The 22,594-nt window shown below is 34.1% G+C and overlaps 1 protein-coding gene across 5 annotated transcripts in view; it reads right to left on the reverse strand.

Moving 5' to 3' along the window:
• Nucleotides 1–1,223: 1,223 nt before the first annotated feature.
• The window catches only part of LOC115211043 (dipeptidyl peptidase 4), a 591,943-nt gene continuing 570,572 nt past the window's right edge, over nt 1,224–22,594 (reverse strand). For 4 of the 5 annotated variants that reach the window (XM_029779910.2, XM_029779912.2, XM_029779914.2 and 1 more), the window contains exons 19-25: nt 21,169–21,360; nt 20,310–20,367; nt 16,839–16,938; nt 10,268–10,326; nt 8,013–8,085; nt 4,040–4,113; nt 1,224–2,436 (exon numbers count right to left, since the gene is read on the reverse strand). In XM_029779910.2, the coding sequence (XP_029635770.1) occupies nt 2,272–2,436; nt 4,040–4,113; nt 8,013–8,085; nt 10,268–10,326; nt 16,839–16,938; nt 20,310–20,367; nt 21,169–21,360 (721 nt within the window). In that variant the 3' untranslated portion in view covers nt 1,224–2,271. Of the gene's footprint in view, nt 2,437–4,039; nt 4,114–8,012; nt 8,086–10,267; nt 10,327–16,838; nt 16,939–20,309; nt 20,368–21,165; nt 21,361–22,594 lie in introns of all 5 variants that reach the window. The other variant, XM_029779911.2, reaches the window with a different exon arrangement.

The following is a 22,594-nucleotide window of genomic DNA, read 5'->3' on the forward strand; positions in this document are numbered from 1 at the left end:
AAGGCATTTTGTTTGATGCTCTAGGGCAAAAGTATAAAATGTATTTCATACTGGATTATATTACAATAAATATTGAATAATTTATTCTTTCTTTTTTGCCTAGAAATTTTATGTTTGGAATAAAAAAAAAAGCAATGGTTTAGCTTCTTTAAAAATACACAAAATAGGTGGGATATAATGAAAATAATAAAAAGAAAAATATTGAAAAAAAATCACAAAAAAAAACAAGGCATGCTTTGATCTTGAGTAATAAATAAGAAATATCACCAGTGAAGTTTGTTAAATCAATTCTTTATACATATTTCTTAGAGAATGAAGAAATGATGAATGGAAAGGATATATGTGTGTGTGTGTATGTGTGTGTGTGTATTTGCACTAGGTGGTGAAGAGGAAAAGAGAAAATTATGAATGAAAAATTATAGTTCAATGTGGACATGACATGTAGGGGAGAAGGGAAAATGTGGAAAAGAGGTGAAAAAATAATTAAATCTTAGAATTAATGAAAATACTAAATATATTTAAATTGGAAGGTAAGCTTAGATTTAAAATCTTTTAAATCTCAAGTTTAACTTTAAAGAAAATAAAACTGAATTTTGAAATGAAATAATTGAATTAGTTTACAAAATTACGAAACTAAGATTTGGTGCTATTCTGTGATAATTTATTAGAATAACTGATGCAAGACATAAATTATGCCAGTTTACTTATTAACCCTCTTGTTACCATATTTTTGTTGAGATGCTCTGAGTTTCTTTCAATTAATTTTAAATATAACATAGAATTTAGTAAAATAACTTAGTTATCATTAAACTAGTCTTAGGAACATAAATTGTGACTAAGGTTTGGTGGAAGATTTTAATTCAGAACTTTTGAAAACAAGAAATTTGTACTACAGAGTCAGAGGCGGTTTCATGCAGGTTGGTACCAAAAGGGTTAATCTTACTAATACCATCTCAAAGTCATCTTGAAAACAATTAAATAATCTTAACCTCTACAAAGAAGTTAGTTATTAGAATTTGTCTTAATAACAAATTATGAATGAATTTCAATATTTTCGGAAGGATAAATAAAACATATAACAAAAAAAAAGAAAAAAACAACAACAATAACAACTAAAGTATCGATGTAAATGAAGGCGTTAAGTCAAAATATATGTTAGTAACCAAACCCTTAAAGCTTTCAGATGAAAAATATCATAAGTTATAACATATTCATTTTTTAAATAATTTTTAACATATTTTTTTAATGGAAGCGACTTTGATAATTTTCCCACTAATTCAACGCTGTAAGTGAATTATTGTCTATTTATTGAGCTTTAATCATTCAGACATCAATAACCTAGATTTAAAAAATATCATTATTTAAATTAAATAAAAATTTTTTAATGTGTTGATTTGACACTTTTGTATAAGAATTGAAGAATTAAAGTGAGTGTAAAGTTACTGTGCTTAAGTTAAACATGCTTATTTCATTAGATTAAATATAAAAAAAAATATACATATTGTACACATATATAAATATATTGACATTATAAGAAAACCATTAGATTCAGAGCTGATATTCAATGAAACATAAATTTATCAGCAAAACTTCTTGAAAATGAATATTCTTGGGTGGGGTGAGATTAGCATTTAGTAAGTAACAAAACGAAAAACCCTGCTCTATAGGTAAATAATTTGTTGCATTCACATTATGATGCATTTTGGTAAAAACAAATGTAGACTAATTAATTACTCTTGGTACAAATAATTAGTCAAACTATTTTGGCAATACAGCTATCTTAAGAGTTCATTTACTTTATAGAAACTAGTCTGGTTTACTATTATCTAAATAGTGTTTCGAATACTGCTACCTTAATATAACATAGATTAAATCATATTAAGATCCTTAGAATCTGGACTAAATAATTGGTAAAAATTAGTAGACTGAATTGAATATATAGTGTGAACAAAGATGAACAAATATTCTCTCTTTTTAGATATATACTTAAACCATTTAGAGCAAGTGTTTTATCTGTTTAGCTGTTTATCTTAATGTTCTGATATTTATAATTGAAAACTTAAGACACTGATTTCAATATTGCATTTAAGCTGAGCTTATATTAACCTGACCATTTCAGGCATTTTATTAAATAACTAATTAAATGAAATAATAGCTTGTATTAATAGTAAAAAATAATAACTTAGTAAATGATAAGGTTAGTTTGAAAAATTAAAGGAACAGACTCCATTTACAAAGTTTTCTTCCAGAAAATTAAATGGAGTACAGTTGTTATTCATTCTCCTGTTTTGCTGAAAGTTTTTCTTGTTTCTTTGTTTTCTTATCAAATTTCTTAGATTTCCCATTAAAACACTCCAAGAGAAAATCTTCCATGGTTTCATGTAAATGTCTGTAAGTATTGCCTGTGTTCAGACTGTGCTGTTCATCAGTGTAAATCTGAAATATAGACAATAGAAGATGACAACAATGTTAATCAATAATGACAATGTGACAGGGGAACAGTGACTGTAAAGTTAATTTGAAATATAAAAAAAAACTTTCAGACATTTTAAGCATTTGACAGTAACCAGAGGATAGTTAGTTTTCAGGATGTCACACTGGATCTTGATTCTGGCCTGTATAAGTCATGTCATAAACCCAACAAGCATCTGAAGTATATGAACCAACTATCAAACCATCCTCGACATGTAATTAGGTCACTAATGAATAATGTTTCTACCAAGATATCCATGCTTTTAGCTAATGAAGAAATATTCAACCAAAACTCTGAATATTACAATGAAACCTTAGTTCAAACTGAATATGTTGACAGAATTACCTACCTTCCCAAATACTGTATCTATTTGAAACACCAGAAAAATAGTAACTTACATACTAGTAGAAAGTGTACAGGTAATAATCTTGATACTACAAAGAATGTCAGCCATCATGATGGAGTTAGCTCTGATTTGTGTATGCACTATGGTAATAATACAACTACCAGATTAAATATGCATAATAATAGAAGTCAATGCAATAATAGCAACAATAGGCAAACTAATAATAGACATAATAGGAAAATAAATATTAATATCTAAAATATATTAAATAGCAACACTGTTTAGAATAAAGAGCATATTAACCACTAAACCATAGGTAGAAATAAGTGCATCAAAACTTTGGATCCTATTTGTAATGCCAATGTAAAATATATTCTTTTCTACTCTAGGCACAAACTGGATATGTCTATTAACCTCCAACAATAGAGAGCAGTCGCCACATTTTATTCCATAGCAGCTATCTCTGAAGAGCACAGCGTTACATAATTGGAGTATTACCTAACAGTCTGTTGAATCTCTAGTGCGAAACCAATTGACCATAATGGATATTGGCTGTAACGGATACATAATACCATACACTTTGATTAATATCTATATATAATTATTAGCAACAGAAACAGTATTAGTACGAAAAGTAATTTTTAAATCCAACTCAATGTGAATGAGTCTGAACACACGCCAAGATATTGCAGTATTTATTTTGAAAGGTCCTCTCATAAAGATGCATGCTGCCATGGTGCACAAAGGCATAGATATATATATATTAGCAGATAAAAATCATCTGGTATAAGTACTTGAGCTGCCAGATCACATGATTCCAGTGCATTGCACTTCTTCAGTAGCAGGTATCTGGGGATCCCATACCAGACAAACCTTACTGCCACGATACGTAGAGTATGAGTGTCTTTCCAGTCAATGATGTCACAAATAACCAGCTATGATATATGTTATTGCTTTTATGCACCATGCATCTATATGAGAGGATCTCTCAAAGAGAATACTGCAGTATTCTGTATTCTAACAAGTCATCCATGTTAAGTCGGATATATAAATTGCCTTTTGGTACTTATACTGATTATTAGATCCCTGGAGACCAAGTGAGAAAGAAAAACAGCTGGTTTTAGCAGCTGCTAATTTTAATATTAAGAAAAAATCACTTTCTTTTGATATGATGATGGAAAATTCAATTGAATATACGGTTATATTTGAAACAATCTTACCTGAGTTCTGAAATAGACATTGGCACTGGTCAAAGCTTTAATAAGTTGTGCTGAATGCTGGAAATGGACATTATCTGGAAAAAAATAAAATGAGAAAGCATTAATTTAGTTATGACAATTGTTTTAATTGTTCATTTTGTATAAAATAAATAATAATCAATGTAACCTTATTCACTTAGGGTTAGGGTTACTATATATTCACTATATAATTCTCACTTTGCCTGTATGTGAATGTGTATATACATATGACTTGTGTTAGCTTGTACTGGATGAGGTTTAACAGACACTCTGTGAAGCTAGCATGTTCTACAACAACAAATATTGTCCAGTACATAGTAAGATTCAACCATAAACAAATAAACAGTCTATCCTGTAATATGTAATTAACAATCTAAATAATAGTATTAACTCAAAATCTAATAATAAAGATTACTACACAAATCTTAGAATGACAGAAAACAACAATACTAATCCATCCAATCAAGTGAACTCTGCAATTTTAGCATCAGATCTCTGCGTCCACTTGAATGATGCCTTAGTAAGAATTTTGTATATAAATGTATGTTCCATACATGCACAGGGAAATGTCTATGCATATATAAGGTAGGCTGTACATGCAGTTTCAAATAGAGAGAGAGAGAGAGAGAAAGTGATAGAGAGTATGGCAATTATATAGAGAAGGGGAATGTATAAAAGATAGAGAAAGCCAGGTAGACAGACTGAGAATGGTAGATTTGGTGATCTAAAAGTTGAGTTATTTCCCATAACAAATTATATATTTTGATTAATAATAAACATAAACCTTCTTGGAATGCAGATTTCAAAAATCAAATCTGTTTCTGTCAAGCGGATGCACTGTTTTCAAGCCTATCCATGATATACATACATGCACTCTCATGAAGAGGGTGGTGTTGGAGTGGTAAGGGCAAGTGTGGGAGCAGGGAAAGAAGCCAGGCTAAATACACACACAAGAGTTACAGCATGGAGTAGGTAAGATCCGGGCTACATGTTTTATAGCTGGCGAAACCTCAGAAATGGTAAAAATCCAAATGAGGTGTATACCACTAGCTACTCTTCAGGCCAAGGAGTAGTTGGTGGTAAACACCTTGCTTGAATTTTTACTACTTCTGAGGTTCTGCCCACTATGAAACATATGTAGCCTGGATCTTACCTACTCCATTCCATAACACTTGTACTCTTATTTACACACCCAGCAACCCTGGTCACCTACTGTGGAATATAGAAACTTTTTTCAGCTTCTCATTCTCCAATATGAAAAAATCCGCAACCTTCCGTCTCAATAAACCACTATTGTCCCTGAAAGTTGTTTTTTATTATATTTACTATGGATTGCTTGAAGTTAACTTTCTTCCTACACTTTGATCCCTGGATCTTACATTTATGTATGTATGTGTGTGTGTGTGTGTGTGCGATAGAAACAAAAGTAGAAAATATTCTGAGAACTTTATCCTGAATAAAAGGAAGAAAATTTTTACATCTTAAGACAATATTGCTGGTTTCAATTGTTTAAGTCAATTTAGTCATGCATTATGAGAAGGGAAAATATATTGAATTAAATTAAATTAATGTTTCATGATAACAATTTTGAAAGTTCATATATTTTTCTTACGAAATTCAAATGATAATAGTTGTTGGTTTTCTGATTGCTACTGAGTCCTAATAGTTGTGGTTATAATTTTAGCCACGGCAGTTGTCTTTTTGTTCCTTACTAGCAATGTTATATTAAAGAGTGGCATTATGTTCTGAGTTCAAATTTTGTTGAGGTTGACTTTGACTTTCATCCTTTTTTAGGGACCATAAAATAAGTACCAGTTGAGCACTGGGGTGGCGTAAATGACTAACCCCCACTCCCAAAATTTCAGGTCCTATGTCTATAATAGAAAGGGTATTAAAATGTGACTCTTAATGGTGGGAAAAATTGTATTGTAGTGGTGGAAGCAATGGTAGTAGCAATGGTAGTGGTCTTAGTCATAGTAGTTGTCTAAATCCCATTAGTTGAAGTAGTAATAGCTTAAATAGTAATTATAGCAGCAGCAGAGGAAGTGGTAGAAGCTGTAGATATAGTAGTAGTTTGTTTTTCTCTTTAAGTTGCAAGAGTGTGAGTAGTGGCCATAGCAGCAGAGGCAGTAGTAGCTGGAATAGTATCCTTAGTAGAAGTCATCCTTTCTTTCTTGCACTGAAAAATAAGTAGTTGCCATTTCTTTGCTCATGCATTTTCTGTTGCAAGGTGCCATTGGAAGATTGATATAAGGTGAAGACTGCAAAATTTGATTGTTTTTTTTTTGCCAGAACATGTGTCTATATGTTTACTGAGACCTATTTGTCTGTACTTCAATATTCTAATTTGTGATCTATGCAGAGTCATGCTTTGTCTTAAGGATATCTTTGTTTTCCTCATGTAGTTTTCTCCACACCATGGTCATCTAATTGCATAAATTAGGCTTTCAGATGCACAAGTGAAGTTATTTTGAAGAATTACTCTTGCATACAATGGATCTCCCATCCTTCTGACAGATTTAAATGTATGCCACTGTAGTGTCTTTTGCATATTTTTTACACTTGGTTCTGTTTAATATTTTTTCATTAACTTTGGCTGTCTTTTACTTTTTATGGTGGTATGTATTTGAAGAGTTTGGTTCATTCTAGAGTCCTTTATCTCTGTTGATATGTTTAAAATATAATGTTGGCCTCATTGCTGTTAGGATTGTGAATGAAAGTGTAAGGTAAGGTTTTCAATTCTGATAAAATTCTTTGCTTTGTTTATCTAGTTCCTGGATATTGATTTTCTTAGCTAGATGTATTCCATTATCACTAACAGACAGTGGATGATTCCTGTCAAGGAGTATATCTTTAAGTTCTTGAAGATAGATGTTTTCATCAGATACAATTGTGCAGATCCTTTCGGTTAGGTTATCAGAGACTCTGGTGTGTCTCAGATGCTATGAACTAAAAAGTCAATATTGTTTGGAGTTCAAAGGTTTATAGTAAATATTTATCTCTATTTGGTTGTTGACTTTCTTTATCACATTGTCTAAAATGGGAGTTGGTATTGGCTATATTCCATAGTGAATTGCATATTTTTGCTAATTCTACTGAGGAGTATTTTGAATTCTTTCAGTTTTCTCTATGCTTTCATTCCATAGAATGAAGTAATAATCATGTTATCTTTCCCAGTTTTCTAATAACTTTTAAAGAAATAGTTCCTTTATTTTTGCAGTGGTTTTTGGTACATAATAATCTCTAGCTACAACCTATAACTAAATTTGCAAAGCATGGGTCTGTTTTTGTCCTCAGTACAGTCCCAGATTTTTTTTCATAAAAGTTATTATTTTTCATAAATAGTTTTCTACAGTGACTTTTAGTCCTTCTATGATTAATTCCTTTTCTATGCATTCAGGTAGATCTTCAAATTAGACCCTGATGTCTCACATCCGAAATGATACTTTGGATGATATAAATAGGGATATACTACTTATGAGATGTTCATGACTGGATTTAGGGAATGCTTTTGATTATAGCTCTGATATCCCTTTTCTTACCATATTTCTCTTGAAATACACTGCTTTTATTACAATTAATTTGGAAAATACTAAAAAAAAAAAAAATTGAAAAATAATGAAAACTTATTAAAGCCACTGTATACAATACATACTAAAGTAAAATTCTGAGACAAGGTTTTCATTTAGAGCACTTTAAAACAGTGAATTTGTGTTATAGATTTAATCTCTGGCAGGTTGGTATCAAAATGGTTAATTAGGGCTGACTTGGAGTTCAACAACAACAACGACAGCAGTAGCAACCAACCAATTAATCTTAATGTGATACATCAACTTCAGTAATACAGTAAATCAATGGATCAATCATAATTCCAACTGCTCAATAAATGAATGAGCACATCCCTAAATCAAACAGTCAAGCTATTTATTATTTATTTAAAGCAAAAAATACATACCATCAGCAGTCCCATGCACAAGAAGGAAATTGGATTTTTGGAAATTATGAGCCAATGGAACTATCTTAGCAGCCTATAAGAGAATAAAAATATCATTATTGACATTACTCATCTCCCAGCAAAAAAAAGAAAAAAATGTCATTTACAGAAGAGATGGCATGATTTTGTGTGTGTGTACATATACATATATACAAATATATACAGGGTGTGATGGGTAAATTGTCGCCATTTATATTTTTAATTTCACACATGTACATTGTTTCTTTTAGATTTTGTTGACTACACAGTATTGTAGGGTCAGTTGGGCACTGTCTGTGAGAAAAACAGCACCATAATGCAATTCACTCTACTAGAAATTTGGAAACGTCATGCTGTACTGCTTGGCAGTTGCACTGGAAGCTTCAATACGAACCTTTCAGAGTGTTAGGGTATCAAAGTGCAAAGGATTCAGAACGGTACAGCAGTTTGGAAAACTCACTCTGATATTCTGAAAAGAAAAGAACTCCTGAATTTGTTGGTGAAATCCAGGCCATGATTGACAACGATCCCTCCAAGTCAATCAAGTCCATCGCCAGGGACATGGGAGTGTTTGAGTTTCTAATCAGGCAGTGCATGAGGACTTTCAGTATTCCTCATAAAAGATGAGAAAGGGTCAATTTTTATCCCAAGCCATCAAGGACAATAGGAAAGACCATGCTATGAAACTTTTGGACAAACTCAAGCATCCCCTCCAACCAAACATGCTTTGGTTTTTCTCAGATGAGAAAATGTTTTGCCAGGATCAGATGGTGAAGAGACAGAACAACCATTGGCTTGCTATGTCCCCAAAATATGTACCAAGAGTGATAAAAATCAAACATCCAGTCTACATCATGGTGTTTGGAGTGATCTCTAGTGATGGCAATGTTATGCTTCCATTCATCTTCCCACATAACCTCAGACTCAACATGGAGGCTACATCAAGTGCCTGGAGGAGATAGTGCTGTCTTGGCTCAAGAGTGTGGCTGCTGAAAGACCGTGTGTCTGGCAACAGGACTCTACACAATGCCACACAAGCAGGAGAACCCAGTCATGGCTGTCAAACAATTTCTGAAACCACATCACCCCTAACATCTGGCCACCTAACTCCCCAAACTCAACTCCCTTGACTATTATATGTGGGGCATAGTTGAGTGAGAAACCAACAAAACTCTTTGTAACACTAAAGATGAACTGAAGGCAAGGATTATATCAGCATTCACCAACTTAAACAAGGAGACTGTCCAAAAGAGTTGTAGGAGATTCTGAAGTCATTGGGAGGCCGTGGTTGAAGCCAATGGTGATTTTATTGAATAAATTTACTCTTTAGTATTTCAAGATATTTTTTATGCAATTTTGGTAAATATATCTGTTAAAATGAGATGTTAGTGTTATTTTCACTTTTGCGTAATTTAGACAATTTATTCACCGCATCCTGTATATTAATACATACACAAACACACACATACATATATATGTATACATACATATATATAACTTTGATAGGTTTCAGCCAGTGTAGGTCCAGGCCATGTCTAACTTGGTGAAGTCTTTTAGTCATATATGGGGCACAATGGCCTACTCAAGCAAAAAGTTATTATCTTTGGTCTGGGATTTTTTGAAGAAATTTGTCCAGTGAACTTTTGAATTTTATGGGATCCGTTTCTGTTTTGACATATTTTGGTATGGTATTAAAGAGAGCCGAACCGGTTGAGGTAGAGTAATTGTGACGTAATGTTGTTATGTGTCCAGAGTTCGATTTTTGTAGTGAGCAGATAGCACAGGGCCAAGTCTTGGATGGATTTTAAAAGTGATGCCAACATCATTTGTGCAATATCTATGGAATATTTTCCACATCACACAAATGATGTAGTGCTCCTGGTGGTGTTGGAGAAAGTAGAGATTTATCTTTCTTGTTATTGACCTCTGAAGTGCTTCCACTTGCATAATGTTTTATTGTTTGAAATTTTAAGGTGTATCCATTATTTTGTCCAAACCTTGTGTGTGTGTGTGTGTGTGTGGTGTGTGTGTGTGTGTGTGTGTGTGTGTGTGTGTGTGGTGTGTGTGTGTGTGTTTGTATGTGTGTATATACATACATACGTACATACATACAGAGTTATTGTGAACCATGGATTAGTCTATCTAATTTCTTTTCAGATCCTAATATCACATGTAGCTGTGATGTGTGTGTGTGCATGCATGCATAGTCAGTATAGGAAACAAATGAAAGTACTTACTTTATAACCAGCCACATTCTCATGGGGGAATCCCATATATCTCTCAGTGTAGGCAGTATCTGAAGGTAAAAAATTGACACAGTTAAGCAATTTAAAGTTTAGGTCAAGAGTATTCACATTTGGTTTGATGTATGTTGACACCTTGTTTCACCACATCAAACATTGCCTTCATCATCATTGCAACATTGCTATTACAGTCACCACAACAGTTCATTTTAAAAAAAGTGGAGCGGCAGAAATGGTAGAGCAACTGTCTAAAATGTTTTATAGAAGGAAAAGAAAAGGGAAATAAGATAGCTCCTAACAAAGCAGAAAGTTTTACAAAAGCCTTTATATTTCAGGGGCAAAGGCCTGTTCTCCGAAGGAAGCAGTCTGGGAAATGTCCAGTTACACTGATTCCATTATCTTACTCAAATGCCTCAGCATTAGGTTAGTAGCAGTGGTTGCCACTCTCCAACTGTTGGAGAGTGGCTGTCACTGCTACTTACCTAACACTGAGGAGTTTGAGTAAGATAACAAAACTGTTGTAACTGAACATTTCCCAGATTGCTTTCTTCTGAGGATGGGCCTTTGCACCTGAAATATAAAGGCTTTTGTAAAACTTTCTGCATTTTTAGAAGCTTTCTTGTTTCCCTTTTCTTTTCCTTCTTTGGTACTATAACGCTTCAAGCAAACTACAAATCTGAATTTAGTTCTGAGTTGTGTCAATATGTATCATCCTCATTGTATAGCTCCAAAAATATTTTCCAAGTTTTGTATGGTAGCAGATAAAATAAATGGCAAGGGAATAGTTTGTAAAGTTTAGAAAAAAATATTCAGAGTTGGTGAAGTAGAAGATTGTTGAAACCTAAGATAAATGCTAGTGGTAATAACAGTTCTGATTTATTATTGTTATTTTCACTCTTATTTATTTTATATCACAACTTTGTACTCGATAATAACTTGGTTTATTTCAGGTTTTTGATGGGTCAGTCACTGGGTAACTGTATTCCCTTGCTATGGTGAAGGTGACAAGGGGTTATCTATGTAACTCAGGTGGAATACACACCACACAAGATATTTTGATATAAAAACATCGTATTTTCAGTTATGTTTACATCTCTGGATGACATACAACAACTGAGAGAGAGAAATACACACACACACACACACACACAGAGTTTCCATCCAAATGCCACACATAAGGCATTTGGTCATCCTAAAGTTATTGTAGATGACACTAGAATAAGGTTCCATGCAAGTGGGATTAAATCTGGAACCACATGGCTGTGAAGTGAATTTCTTACCAACCCAATTCTGGCAATGTTCATTTTAAGACCATGATGTTTTCTTCACAACCTATTTCAACTGGTCTGGTACTGTGAAAACTGTTTCTGTGTAAAAGCACTGCATTTTATTCAAGAGAGGGAATGAGTGATGCAGCAAGAGTGAGCATTGAGATTTGTAGAAGCATCTGGCCCAGAGTTGCACTATCTCACTCAACAAAGCTTGTGCAATTGTGTAGGAGTTTTCTTGCCAACATCAGTGGGTGACTCTGGGTAGCTCTAGTGTCAGTGGAAAGAGCCAAAATAGTTACAGAGCTGTTTCATCACCTGATGAGATATCAACTCCTGCATCTGAAGATGGAGTATAGCACCACCTTCAGCTCATGTGTTCACTCTGAAAATTATTTAACCTATGTCTGCCTTGACTGAGCAGACTTATGATCAGTCGTGTTTCAGTTGTGGTCATTCTATAATTTTGTATATCTATAACCAGATTATTCTCTTTCCTTTTTCAGTATAGTAGGGTGTGAGTTAAAGGAAATGTGGTTTCTACTATATCTTGTATGCTGAGCAATCACATAGAAGCCACTTTACTTTGTAGTAAACAAGAGTCAAAGAGTTGCAAATTAAGCCCAGATTGTTAGAAGCATAGACACTTGTTTTTTTTATTTATGATAAACATGTTTTTTTTATTTATAATAAACATGTTATTTCTTTAAAAAAAATCTGAATGGTTGCATAAGCAAATATTTTGAATATTTTGTATTTGTTGAATGATATGGAAAACATGAAAATTACTATTGCCATTTTTTTTTTATATATCCCAAAAGAGCAGATGAGGACTTTGGAAAAATATAGACAACCTGCCTTACTCAGCAACTGACTTGAGACCCTGCCCACTAGTTCTGATAGAAATTTCCTAGTTAAAAGGGACTTAAATTAAAACCTTTTACCAAAATTTCATATTAATTTATATTCCAAGCACCAGCTTAACAATGACAGTGTTATTAAACTAGATTCTTCATGATTTTAAAATTAATTGAGATAAAAACCGTATATTTCAACAGAAACATGGCAGCAAAAGGGTTAAACATCATCGTCTTCATTTAGCATGCGTTTTCCATGTTGGCATTGGTTAGACAGTTGTAGTGGGTACCTTCTACTAGTGACCAGCATAGGTGCTTTCATGTGTCACTGGCACAGGTGCCTTTTACAGGTCACTGAAGATAATATATTAGCCTGATTATTTTACTTGAAATATACACGGAAATACCATTATTTTTCTCTAATCAAGTTATTTTCTATTGGTTGCAGCTATCGTGTACCATGTAAATTTATTAGTTAATCATACTCTTCTGGTTTCTGTCAGCTGAATAATTGGTTCTCAAACTGACAAATAAAAAAGTGTAAGTGTTTAAAAAATCATTTGAAGCATTGCAATGTGGGAGCAAAATGGTGAGCTTATGTAAAACTTATGGCAATAAAAACTTATGGCAATATGAGTGAGGAATAAAATGGAATATAATATGGCATTACCAATAAAAAGCAAACAAAGATGTAGAAATCTCTAAAAATTTCATATTAAATATTCTAATAAAAAAAAAAAAAACCAACTCTTCTTCTCATAGCACGAGAAGAGTCCTCTGAACTAGTTGATAGCCAGCTCAGTCTGTCTTCTGATCGAAATTTGTTTTACATATAATTATATAGCTTAACAGTTTTCATGTTAAGGAGTAAGTGGTGTCATGTGCAGGGTAAAGTGTCAAAAACACTATATTATATAGTTTTCATGCTAAAGAGTGGAGAATGTTAGGTGTGGGCCATGTAGTCAGATTATATAATGTAATAATGAGTAAGTGTATTTTGCTCCTTGTCCTCTTTATTAATGAAAAGACAGAATAAAGTTTGCATCCAAATAATTTTTCTTGTTTAAAAGTTTAAAACCAACTAAATTTTATCAAATGCAGTAATTTGTCTGCTCCCTTTTGAATCCTCTCAAGTAACTCCTATGTGAAGCAATGAACTAAGCCAAATAGATGATAGTTTAGTAATGGATAGTGCCACTACAATAGTCTTTGTCCTGCTATTACTGAACACAGTTCTATTAATTTTAAATAGAGTGGGATTCCTTATTTTCTCCAAATGTCACTCATTTGGTACATTTGTACAGTTATGATTACTATGAAGTAAGTATGTACAGGATAAAATATCTCTTTTACAGAAGGAAAATGAATGGAACAATTAAATTGATGGTTGCAGAAAATGGTCTAATATTTTCACTTTTTGTTTACAAATTTGAAATTTTATGTATTGAATAAAGTTTTTTTATGAAGAAGCATTATAGTCGATTGCTCTTTATATTGTTAGTTGTAGAGGGAGATGATTGCAGTCGACATTGTTAATTTATAAGAGACTAGCAGTATCGCCCGGCATTGCTCGGGTTTGTAAGGGAAATAACTATAAAACATTTTTAGAGAGTTATAGCCAAAAAATAGCCAAAAAAATGCATTAAAAATGGAAAAAAAATGGTAAATTTTTTTTTAAATCGTTGACTCATCGTAGACATTTTTAGAGAGTTACTTCCCTTATATAATAGCGAAAAATGCATTAAAATGGGAAAAATTGATAGTAAATTATTTTTAAAATCGTAGACTCATCGTAGACGCGCGCTAATACCCAGAAAGGCTCGATATGAATCACGACTATAAGATACCCGGTTTTGGTTAAACTGCACCGCAAAATGTGGGAGTGGTTAGGAATCTAAATCGTAGGAGACACTCATTGTAGACGCGCGCTAATACCCAGAAGGGCTCGATATGAATCACGACTATAAGATACCTGGTTTTGGTTAAACTGCACTGCAAAATGTGGGAGTAGTTAGGAATCTAAATCGTAGGAGACAGACACACAACCTTACTTTTATATTCAGTGCAAGTGTGTTGGGATGTTGTCTACCTTGACTTTGCTAAGGCTTTCAACTCTGTGCCACACAAAAGGCTTATGGTGAAACTCTCTGCAATGGGTGTGGGGGATGACCTTTTTAACTGGTTGAAATCCTTCATCCTCAGCCGAAAGGAGGTAGTCACAGTTCTAGGACAGCACTCTACACCATATGAGATGTCATCGGGTGTACCACAGGGATCTGTCCTTGGCCCCCTCTTGTTTGTGGCATACATTAACAACATAGATGCCAATTTAAAGAATGCCACAGTATTGAAATATGCAGACGACATCAAGCTGTACCTTGAAATCAAGAGGACAGATCCTGATGTCTACAACTCTTTCCTGCAATCAGACCTAGACACAATGCAGCAATGGATCACAGACTGGCAACTGAAACTGGCTGTGGACAAGTGTACCACCATGTATTTTGGGAGAAAAAACCCTGCGTTCACATACTCCCTCCACAACACTGATATCAAGAAATCCTCTTGCGAGCGTGACCTAGGCATCACTGTCAGCAGTGATCTGCGTTGGTCAAAGCATATCTCTAAGATTGTCAGGAAGGCCGAGGGTGTCTTGGCATCACTCAGCAGGTCTTTTGTTAGCCGCTCTCCAGCCATCTATTTAAAACTGTATACAGCTATGGTACGACCACACTTGGAATTCGCATCATCAGTTTGGAACCCCTATCTTGCACAGAACATTGACCTCCTGGAATCTGTCCAGAGACGTGCAACCAAACGCATACCCTCCATCAGACACCTACCATATTCTGAGCGCCTTGTTTCCTGGGCATGGATTCACTGAAGCTCCGGCGTTTGGCGACGGACTTGGTAAACACCCACAAAGTTATCAACCACCTCACCAACAACAACACTGAACACCTTTTTGATCTCCATGTGTCTAACACACGTGGACATGCCTACAAAGTCAGAAAACAATACAGCTCCCATGACTTTCGGAAACATTTTTTCACGCTCAGAGTTGCTGAAGCATGGAATAAACTGCCTGCGTCAGTTGTTGACTGCCATGACACTGCATCTTTTAAGGCCCTCATGCTTTCCGAAATCCGCCGAAACTTCACCTGATTATATATACACTTTAGATGAGTTGTAGTGCACCTGAGCACTGTACACAATTATTATTATAGAAAGCAACGGAGCAGCAAAGCTGATGCCAAATGTATGCAAGGGAGACAACTTTGGTTTAGACAATGTGTAGTGAGTTTATGGTGATAATTACATGGGGTAAAGATACACCAAAGAAGTAGGTAGTCAATTTAGAATTGCAAATGGAGATGAGAAGATGCAAAAAAAAAAAAAAAAAGTATAAAGAGTCATTCCAACTATGCTAATTTGGAAAGGTGTTAAAGCAGAGCTGATGCTGTTGAAATGTAATGACAATTTTGTAAATATGTTTGACCAACAAATCACTTCAACTTTGTATTGCTGAAATTGAACAATTTAAAAACATATTCCTAATTTGCCAAGTCAAAATCAAAACAAGGAATGTCAGGTACCTTGTTCTAAGTACAAGTTTATTTCATATATATTTATTATTCAACTATGGTTGTGGTCGAATATATTCTTAAGGCCACGATTTCGTCAATCGCAGCAGATTCACTCACAAGGTATTGGTCGGCCCATTGTTATAGTACAAGACACTTGCCTAAGGTGTTTCACAGTGGGACTGAACCGGAAACTACATGGTATCAAAGTAGACTTCTCTCATGAAATGTTATAATAAACACAAGCCAGCAGACCTTCAGAAGTTTTGCCTTTGGAAAGATTTAAAAACCAAACACTGCATGCTCATGAATGACTTGTCAGTGAGATAGTGCTTAGAACAGCAAGATATAGTTCCCTGTTGTACCTATTCTATAGTTAGATCAGAAGTGAATGAATGAGAAAGAGCCTGTTGTATAAGAAGTTAGCCCAAACCACCTAGACATTTTTTAAAATTAAAATTTAAAAAAATTATTGTTGCATATTATGTTGTATAAATTGGTTTAAAAAATCAACAAAATTTGCCTTGCATCACACTCTACTGTCTTCTATAAAAAAAAAAGGGAGAATAAACGAAAAAAAGCTGGAGAACCTTTAATGATAATTTCACTCCAGTGGGGTTGACCTGGGGCTAAAATACAAAACAGAGCAACGTTACGTTAAGTAGCACTACTGCTACTGCTACTACTACTACTGCTGCTGCTGCTGCTGTCACCATTAATGTATAGGATAAAGATGATAGACACAACAAATGGTATAATGACATAAAGCTAATATGCAAATAGAAAAGAACTAATGTTTACTTCTAATTTTGTAATTAGCTTGTGTAATGGAAAAGTGAAAGTACGTTTTGCTTACCATAATATATCCAATCAGTCACAGGGGCAACAGCAATGCCACATTTAAAAATATCAGTTCCTCGGCCAAGAATTGAACTGCTCACAAAACCACCATATGACTGCAAGTAGATAATAATAATAATAATAATAATAATAATAATAATAATAATAATAATAATTCTTTCTATTATAGGCACAAGGTCTGAAATTTTGGGGGATGGGGAAACGAGCACATGGACTCCAGTACTTGACTGGTACTTATTTTATCAGCCCTAAAAATACAAAAGGCAAAGTTGATCTTGGTGGAATTAGAATACAGAACATGAAGACAAATGAAATGACGCTAAGCATTTTGCCATGTGTGCTAATGATTCTGCCAGTTTGCCACTTTATAATAATAATAATAATAATAATAATAATAATAATAGTAATAATAATAATCCTTTCTACTATAGACACAAAGCCTGAAACTTTGGGGGAGTTGGGTAGTCAATAACGTTGACCACAGTACACAGCTTGTACTTATTTCATTGACCCCCTGAAAGGATGAAAAATAAAGCTGACCTCGGCAGAATTACAATGCAGAATGTAAAGATGGGTGTGTGCACGCACACACACAGTGTACATGCTTCAACCATAGCTAACACCAATCCACGGGAAGTAACTTCTTTCCTTAAAAAAAAATGATATAATTTCTTTTCACCATATTTTGTCCCATTTCTTTTTACTCCGAGTCAGCCAATATTGCTTGACAGTGAGTGTGTGTGTGTATACCTAACTATCTAACTGTATTATATTATATAATTAAATGCTTCAAGGAAGTTATATAATGTCATACTGTCATCCAGCTCTGGATGTATATTTACTTATAGCAGAAACAGTCATAAGCTAATGAAGGTGATTAACACTTGTTCTTTTGAAATTCATTCATTGATTTACACACACACAAGTATGTATGTACGTATGTATGTATGTATGTATGTGTGTATGAATGTATTATGTATGTATGTATGTGTGTATGTATTATGTATGTATGTATGTATTATGTATGTATGTATGTATGTATGTATGTGTGTGTGTGTTTACATATCATCATCATCATTTAGTGCCCATTTTCCATGTTGGCATGGGTTAGATGGTTTGATTGGAACTGGTAAGCCAGAGAGCTGTACCAGGCTCCAGTCGGATTTCGACTTGGTCTCTACAGCTGATGTCCTTCCTCATGCCAACCATTCCAAGAGTGAAGTGGGTGCCTTTTTACATGTCACCATTATGAGTACCTTTTGCATGCCACTGGCACAGGTCCCTTTTACATGTCATTGGCATGGGTACTTTTTATGTGTTACCAGCACACACACAATATATATGTAGAGAGATACACACACACACACACACACACACACACACACACACACACACACACACACACACACACACACATACATACATACATACATACATACATACATACATACATACATACATACATACATAAAATGGATGCATTAATAACAAGTTGAATGTATAAGACCAGAGAGTACTGCAATCAAAAATTAGCTACATCATTTGTTATATTTTACAATAAGTTTTCAATGCAAAATGGTATATATTATTTGATAGTTTGTACAATTAAGAAAGGAAACAAAAAATATAAAGTATGGTCACATAGAAATATTGAGGCATTAACCCTTTCATTACTGTATTTATTTTGAGATGCTCTGTGTTTCTTTCAATTACTTTAAATATAACAAAGAATTTAGCAAAATAACTTAATTATCATTCAGCTAGTGTTAGGAACATAAATTGTGACTAAGGTTTGGTGGAAGATTTTAATTCAAAACTTATGAAGACAAGACATTTGTACTACAGAGTCAGAGGCGGTTTCAGCTAGATTGGTAACGAAAGGGTTAAATTAGGCAGACAATGCAGAAAGTGATGTTATAATAATAATAATAAAAACATTGTGTACAGTGCTCAGGTGCACTACAACTCATCTAAAGTCTATGTATAATCAGGTGTAGTTTTGGCGGATTTCGGAAAGCATGAGGGCCTTAAAGGATGCAGTGTCATGGCAGTCAACAACTGACGCAGGCAGTTTGTTCCATGCTTCAGCAACTCTGAGCGTGAAAAAATGTTTCCGAAAGTCATGGGAGCTGTGTTGTTTTCTGACTTTGTAGGCATGTTCACGTGTGTTAGACACATGGAGATCAAAAAGGTGTTCAGTGTTGTTGATGGTGAGGTGGTTGATAACTTTGTGGGTGTTTACCAAGTCTATCGCCAGACACTGGAGCTTCAGTGAATCCATGCCCAGGGAAACAAGGCGCTCAGAGTATGGTAGGTATCTGATGGAGGGTATGCGTTTGGTTGCACGTCTCTGAACAGATTCCAGGAGGTCACTGTTTTGAGCAAGATAGGGGTTCCAAACTGATGATGCGAATTCCAAGTGTGGTCGTACCATAGCTGTATACAGTTTTAAATAGATGGTTGGAGAGCGGCTAACAAAAGTCTTGCTGAGTGATGCCAAGACACCCTCAGCCTTCTTGACAATTTTAGAGATATGCTTTGTCCAACGCAAATGACAGTAATGCCTAGGTCACGCTCGCAAGAGGATTTCTTGATATCAGTGTTGTGGAGGGAGTATGTGGACGCAGGGTTTTTTCTCCCAAAATACATGGTGGTACACTTGTCCACAGCTAGTTTAAGTTGCCAGTCTGTGATCCATTGCTGCATTGTGTCCAGGTCTGATTGCAGGAAAGAGCTGTAGACAACAGGATCTGTCCTCTTGATTTCAAGGTACAGCTTGATGTCATCTGCATATTTCAATACTGTAGCATTCTTTAAATTGGCATCTATGTCATTAATGTATGCCACAAACAAGACGGGACCAAGGACAGATCCCTGTGGTACACCCGATGACATCTCATATGGTGTAGAACTGTGACTACCTCCTTTCGGCTGAGAACGAAGGATTTCTACCAGATAAAAAGATCATCCCTCACACCCATTGCAGAGAGTTTCACCATAAGCCTTTTGTGTGGCACAGAGTTGAAAGCCTTAGCAAAGTCGAGGTAGACAACATCTACCCATGAGCCACTGTCAGTGATCTGAGTAATGTCCTCAAGGAACTCAACAAGCTGATCACTGCAGCTGGAGTTAGGGACAAATCCATATTGTGAGGGTCGGATGAGACTGTGAGAGCTCCAGAAGTTCCAAAGTGTTTCTCTGACACATGATTCCATCAGTTTTGTAATACAGCTAGTGAGACTGACTGGGCGATAGTTGATAGGTGATGTGCGGTCGCCCTTTTTGAACAGAGGAATGACACTGGCAGTTTTCCACTGCTCCGGAGTAGCACCATGTTATTAATTTGTTTTGTTTTACAGAATATTTATAATACGAGGAGGAAGAAAAGTCTAAGTGAGAAAGTAGCAAAAGAAACAAGTAGGAGATCTTGAAGAGAAACTTACTCTAGACATAAAAAACAACTTACCCATCCCCAAACGGCAATTTTACTGGATTCCACATAATGCAGTTTCTCAAACTCCCTGTGAAATAAATATATGTGTCAATAAAATCAGAACTGTTTAGTATATTAAGAACTTTTTTCTGGTTATGGAATATTTTGTATATAAATAGAAAGCAAAAGTATTACAAGAATTTGAACATTTGACTATCTCTATGCATTCTAAATGAGGTTTGTTTTGGAAAAAGCTGTATTATTGACAGAGTTAATTATGTATTTTGAATAACACTGTGTAACAAAATTAACCTTTTTTTTCTTGTCTTTGGTCAGTAAATGTTACTTCCTATTTGTCTCTATCTAGTTTTAGTAATGCATAGATGGCAATTAACATTCATATCTTATTTCATTAAGAAGCAGTCATCTTCAGCAACTATGATACAGTACTTTGTGTAAAATGTTTCAATACAAGGCTTGAAGCTATAGTTGTATGTTTGTCATTATCTGCTTTATCAGGATATTTACATAGTTGTTTATAGTCTCCCATAAAATTATTTTGATTGTGATAATAGCGATGTTTTAGTATAGTTCTTTATATATTTGTCTGTCTTTTACTAATAATATTTATAATGTTTATAACCAGCACACTATAATAACTTTTATTTTTATAGTTATAGAAGCTATAACAAAAGAATTCTCCCAAAGCACTGAACAAAATTCTGATAAATTAGATAGATCTGTACAAATATGCAATAAGAATTTTGTAATTTGTTAAAAAATAATTATATTTCTATTTAAATTTACATGTAAAGAAGTTCGCTTTGCCTAATGAAAAGTTACAATGATGGTAGGAGAGGGCAAAAAACAAAATTGAGGAGGCACTTACTTTCCTGCTAATATCTGGTCTTCTACTTCAACAGTTCCTAAAGATTTATAGATTTCATGCATGTATCTGTCTCCATTACCGCTAGCACCTCTACCATCAATAGAGGCATAAATTATATTATGAGAACTTGTTAGATATGTATGCCAGCCTAGTTCAAATTGTTCTGTCACCTTTTGGCTTCCTGGAGCACCATATCTAGAACAAAGAGAAGCAAAATTCAATCAATGATATATGATAGACAACTAAATTAAGATATTCTAAATATTGTGGTAAAATAACTTCAGCATTATTTCAAACTCCTCCACCTAACATGCATTATATTTATGTTTATATTTAGAGAAACAGATTAAAAATTGCTGTTAAACGAAAGGCTATGGAGTAATAAAATGGTGTGACAATGATTAAGTTAAAGCATGGCACCTTAAGGGTTCGACTTCTAAGTTAGTAATGTTGTTCTTGACCTCTTTGATAACACAGTTTGTCCAATATGTTTCAGAAAAAGTAAATAAAAAGCTTTGATTTCTAAAAATATCAAAATGAAGCAATATGAATTTAAACACAGAATTGTTTACTTCAAGTGCCTATGATAATGTATCAATTTATAGGCTTGTCCAAATATATACAGATACATACACATGTATACAAATGCACACTCAGTAAGGACAGTTATGAACATTAACTTCATCCAACCCTAGGACTTATTCTTTGTAAGCCTAGTACTTATTCTATTGGTCACTTTTGCTGAAGTGTTGAGTTACAAGGACATAAACACAGACACACACACGAATATATATATATATATATATATATATTATATATATATATATATATATATATATATATATATATGATGGACTGCTTTCAGTTCAAATCCACTCACAAGACTTGGTCAGCCCGAGGCTATAGTAGAAGACACTTGCCAAAGGTGCCATGCAGTGGGATTGAATCTAGAACTATGTGGTTGGGAAGTAAGCATCTTACCACACAGCTACACCTGCATCTATCTTAACAAAAAATACTTTCAAACATGATATTCCTCAACAAAAGATAGATTGGTATGTAAAACTGCTTTCTGCTGTTAAAGGTAATGAAATTTTGAGTGGATATACCTGATTTCTGCTGTAAAAGGGGCTAATATAGCTATTTATGAACAGTTGCCCATAACATGAGAACATCATGCATTTTCATAATTTTTTGTTGAAATGCTGATTTCTTGGTGCAGAAAAATATTAGAACCTCTTAAATATTGATTCAATTACCCCAGATTTTGAATTTTTTACAATAAAAGCTGTAAAGGGATGTTAGCATAAACTATATTGATTTTTAAACTGTACATATGAACATCATGCACACATACGTGTAGAATAACAGTTTAAATGAAAGAAAAATGTTTTTATATAATGTGACAATATAACCATTTTCATTTAAC

This window comes from Octopus sinensis, linkage group LG4 (assembly GCF_006345805.1).
Source record: "Octopus sinensis linkage group LG4, ASM634580v1, whole genome shotgun sequence".
NCBI classification, from domain to species: domain Eukaryota; kingdom Metazoa; phylum Mollusca; class Cephalopoda; order Octopoda; family Octopodidae; genus Octopus; species Octopus sinensis.